This window comes from Buceros rhinoceros, unplaced genomic scaffold (genome assembly GCF_000710305.1).
Source record: "Buceros rhinoceros silvestris isolate BGI_N320 unplaced genomic scaffold, ASM71030v1 scaffold28709, whole genome shotgun sequence".
Taxonomy (NCBI): domain Eukaryota; kingdom Metazoa; phylum Chordata; class Aves; order Bucerotiformes; family Bucerotidae; genus Buceros; species Buceros rhinoceros.
In genome coordinates, this window is record NW_010431513.1 from 32,828 (window position 1) to 37,725 (window position 4,898).

The window sequence follows — 4,898 nt, forward strand, 5'->3', positions numbered from 1 at the left end:
ATGAGTTCTTGGCTTTTTACTTACGTTCAGCAAGAATCTCTCTTACTTACTGCTGATTGATTAATTCTTTCTTTCTTTTTTGTAGGTATTTAATCAAATTTTTAGCAAAGCTTGCTCAGAACAGCGACGTTAACAAAATGACTCCCAGCAATGTCGCGATAGTCTTGGGCCCCAACTTGTTATGGGCAAAGAATGAAGGGTAAGTTGTTTTAGGGAAGCTGCAAAACAGAACTTCCATGAAGCTGGAGAATTTCTTGCCAGATTGTTACAAATAACGTAGACTCTCCACACCAACAAACTGTTTGCCTAAAAAAACACGCAAACGTTCTGTCAGCCTGTGCCTCCAGCTCCTCGTAGGCATCTGTTAGCCGTGCGTCCTTTCGGAGCGCTCCCAAACACGAGTGTTACTGGATATAGTCTAGATTGCATCAGTGTGAAGTTGTTCTTTGTGGTACCAGGAGTCTTGATGTGTCGTGCTTAGCAACATTTGTCATTTAGGTGGTATGGGGGGCTTATATTTTCTCACTTTGCCAGAGCTCTGTATAAAGCGTTCCGCTCGCTTCTTCTGCAGATCCCTTGCTGAAATGGCAGCAGCAACTTCAGTCCACGTGGTAGCAGTTATTGAGCCGATCATTCAGCACGCAGACTGGTTCTTCCCTGGAGGTACGTCCTCGCCATCGTTAGAAGGATTCTCTATTGTGGTAACCCTGCACAGGGAAACTTCCACCAGCTTTTTGCAGCGCTTTGTGTACGTGTCTTAAGATGCATTTTGTCTGTCTTTCAGATCAAGATTTCAATGTGTCTGGGGCATTTGTTGCAGTTCCTGCTGTTAATTCAAATCACTTGTCACACACTGGGAATGAGTATGAGTCCGGGACACTGGAGCGGAAGAGGCCGGTCAGTATGACTGCAATGGAAGGGGATCTGCTGAAGAAGGAGAGGTATGTTCCACTCCAGCTCAGGTTTCAGTTGCTAGCCCACTGCTGAGGAGGCTGTGTCAGACACAGGTTTATTGGTCTCGGGGGAAGAACTTAATGGCAGTATTCTAGATAGCTATAGTGATTTATTCCCCCCCATGTTGTTGCAGCCCAAGGAAGGTTCACAGCCAGCGTGCTGGCATTTGCTTCCAGTTCTATCTGTGCACGATAGAAACCAAGCAGACAATTACTGTGTGCCATTCCCGTTTTGCTGTCACAGGTTTGGGGGGGGCTAAAATCCGCTGAACCAGCAGCATGTGTAGTAGCATCTCTCAGTATCTAACTTCTGGTATTCCATGGCTTCTTTTTCAAAGCCCATAAGCTGAGGTGGTGTTACCTGGTGCCCTCGTGGTAAGACTCCCAGGTTGGTGATGGTACGGTATACCACAGCAAACAGTAGAACACTCAAGTAAAAGTAAACCGTGCTGTTTTCCCATATAACATGTAGCGTAACGTTCATCTATTATCATCATGTCATGAATATTCCGGTGACGAGCTGCTTTGGTTTTAGCTGTTTATGCAAATTAAATCTCTGCCTGAACATTAACTAGGGTGAGCCACACGCGGCACTGACAGAGGAAGGAGGAAATCATTTCAAGACTCCCTGTCTTTAACCCAAGAGTAACACTAAATTCTAGAATGACTGTGCTGTAATATAGTCCCAAGCCTGTTAGTGTTTCAGCCCGTTTCCCCATAGCTCTCCTTTAAGCATATCCAGAGTGCATATCCAGTGGCTTTGTCTGTCTTGAAATCTGTACTGCGGCTTAGTGTGCAAAAGACACAAAATTCCTGTGGCAAAATATGTTCTGTGAGGAGATACTCTGGGCTGTGAGGAAATGTCTGTATTTACATGTCAAATTACCCAGTCGTTTGACCTCATTGTCATCAGTGTCTGTCTCCAAATGTAGCAGTAGTTCATTCCCCTCCCGTTCAGCTTTCCCTCTGTGTGGATCAGCCGAGTGGCGCTGCATGGCTCGACCTTAACGGTGTCCCATGCAGCAGGTCAGAGCTTTCCTCGTTGCTGCTTTGCATGCCAAGAACAGGGGCTGCCCTTGTCCTTGTGGGTTGTAACATCCAGTTGTCCTGTTGCTTTAGTTACCTGGTGTTGGCTGGTGTGGTGTGTTTACTCTCTCTTCTTTCTGTAGCTTTGGTGTGAAGGTTATGGACTTCCAAGCGAACCCCCGGAGATGTGGCACTATAAATAGAAAGCACACATCCCCAGCCTTCCAGCCCCCTCTGCCACCCACGGAGGCGGGCGTGCTGGCTCACACTGGGGCGGAGCAGCACTCGCAGGCTTCTGTGGCTGAAACAAGCCCAGTGGGTGCTGGTTTTGCTCTCTCTGCTGGCACAGCAGAACAGTTACAGAGTCAAGGAAATGAGGATGGCAGGTAAGAGCATGGCTTCTGCTGGCAGCGGCTTCGGCTGCTTCAGCAGCAAACTGGTGTGTCAGTGATCTGCTTCATGGGACACCTCTTTGCTGGAACGCCTGCTGTCATGGGGGGCGCCTTTCCAGGTGTCGGCAGAAACACTGTGCAGGAGCTCGCTTGCTGTGCGTGTTGCTCCAGAACTGATCTTCTGAAATGACATACATGGCTCACTGTGTTCCAGAGTGGATACTCTAAAATACAGCTCTTGGGGGGAAAAAAAGATAATGAAAAATACTGAAGGCTGTACTTCTCCTACCCATGCTGGCCTTTCCACGTTACACTCTAGAGGTGTCCGCACAGTATGACCATCAGTTTGCTGCTGAAAGAACAAAAGCTACCAGTGGCAATACTGAAAACCTGTTGGTCGTGTTTGTTGTTCTTGTACCTGTTATATGGATTTGTCTCTTTTTTATGTCTGTAGCCAGTGTTAGCCATGACCAGACTTGCTTGCTAGCGAACCAGCAGTGGGTTTGTCATACTTCAATATTAGTTTCCTTAGGACAAGGAGGTAGTCAGGCTTTTTTGCTACTTAATTATGTAACTATTGAAATTCTGCAGTCACGTCCGCAGTGTTAGTCTACGTGCACTCTCAGTCTAATTGCAGCAGCCTTGACTCTTCCTTTCACGTAAGGCGAAAGCAGCACTTTGCTTTCACTATTGCTGTGGTCTGGGAGGCAGAACCAACCACATGTAAAGGCCTGAGGTGCTCTCCAGACATCAGCCTCTTTCAGGCATCTCGCAGTAACCACCACTGGAGACTTGGGTGCATTGCTGGCTCCATTGCCTGTAGCTTTAGTTCTCAGGTGACAGTTTTACAGAAACAACTTCTCATTCGGAAACCCCCCACCAGACTGTTTCCTCCACAGATGTGTTTTGTGGCGTAGGCAGCTAAAATGAAACCTTGAGAGCAGTGTCCCAAAGCTGCTGATAAAATCTGTACAAACTCAGCGTTCAAGTACTTGAAATTCATTACCAGCATCTGGAGAAATGGGGATTGCAATGTGCCCATAAAAGTGACTGGAAGGTGTTGGTCCTTCTATATATAATGATAGAGAAATGAGGGAAGGCTGCAAGTGTGTAGCAAGAGGAGGGGCTGCTGCCCAGTGCCACCTTGGCTTGGCTTCATGGCCAAAAGTTGGGAAGAGCTGATTTGTCCTGATCCCGATCTCAAAGGCTCTGCAGGGGTTACTCCCTCGAAACAGGTTCAGGTCTCCCAGCAAGGCAAAAGCTTCATTACAGGTAAAGAGGAGAGGAGCCTTCAGCCTGTCAACAAAGGGAAAAGAACCTCTGTTCTCTCCACCCTGGGCTCTTGCAGTCCTTGGGCCCTCCCAAGGGTTTCCAAAGGCTCCAGGGACTTCAGTGGTGAGGACTGCAGCTGCCCTGTGAGTTGGTTCATGTCCTTCATGGGGTGGGTTTTTTCTGGCAGGGCTTCACAGATGCCATCACTTGGTCCTCAGTAGCCAGGTGTGCCAGGGGATTGGATGTGATGCTGTGAGAGAATATTTTGAGAAGGCTGAACAGTTCTCGGGGCGATAGGTGTATTTGAATGAGGAGACTGGAGAAGTAGCTTTCCATGACCTTTCCAGCTGGGAGCCTGCTTTTCAGGGCTCTGCCGATGCACTGGGGGGGTGTTAGCCTGGGGATGGTGCTCCTAGGAACCAGTATCACATTCAAACAGGTACTGGAACACTGCAAAACTACTTGGATGACACGTTTAATGTAGGAGTTGTAGCACTGGTTGGCCTGTCAGTAAATACCAGCCAGGGCAGTTTTTCAGAAGCGTATGAGGGTCAGAACTGTAGCACAGGTCATAACATAAACCTACACTGTGCAGGTGTGGCTGATCTGGGCAAAGCCTTTTACGGTTGTCTTCTAATTTAGGATTTTTAATTTGCAGTACCTCCAAGTCAAAGGACAGCACGTCTTCAGCTACTCCTCCTCCCGTGAGGAACGGCGGGCACGCGGGCGCTCTGCAGACCCAGTCGACGAGCAGCACTACCCAGCTTTCAGTTAATCAGCCACAGAACGCGGCAGGTCCCAGTCCCCATTCCATGAGGAGAGGTGTGTCTTTTGTTTGGTTTTCAAGCCACTAAGTTCAATTCTGTGTGTACTGCAAAACTGCTCATTAAAATATCTTTATCAGTGTCTCTTTCTTTGCTGCAGACAGCGGTTTCATTTGCTTGCGTTTCACTCAGGCCTAGCTAGTTTATCTCTGGACGCTGGTGAACTCTGGTAGTAACGTTGCCTACGCTGATTAACAAAATCACCCACAGCCTTGATGAGCAAACCCATGTACCCACTTCTGTAGCCTCCTGTTGATAACTGCTTTTATTTGATAATACACCATCTTATTTTGATAACGTACTTGTGTTCATTTGTGCTACTACTGTCTGTCGGGAGTTTGGTCTCACAATACACAGCTCTCACCTTTCCTTCTCTCTGCAGCTATGAAGAAGCCTGCGCCAGCCCCTCCCAAGCCAGCCAACCCACCACC

The 4,898-nt window shown here is 48.0% G+C and overlaps 1 protein-coding gene across 1 annotated transcript in view; it reads left to right on the plus strand.

The window, feature by feature from the left end:
* ARHGAP17 (Rho GTPase activating protein 17) overlaps positions 1-4,898 on the plus strand; it is a gene marked incomplete at its 5' end in the record, with an annotated part of 23,745 nt that overhangs the window by 12,609 nt on the left and 6,238 nt on the right. The window contains 5 exons of the mRNA XM_010143457.1: positions 86-199; positions 572-663; positions 785-941; positions 2,123-2,365; positions 4,302-4,469. Coding sequence (XP_010141759.1) covers positions 86-199; positions 572-663; positions 785-941; positions 2,123-2,365; positions 4,302-4,469 — 774 coding nt within the window. The remainder of the gene's footprint in view (positions 1-85; positions 200-571; positions 664-784; positions 942-2,122; positions 2,366-4,301; positions 4,470-4,898) is intronic.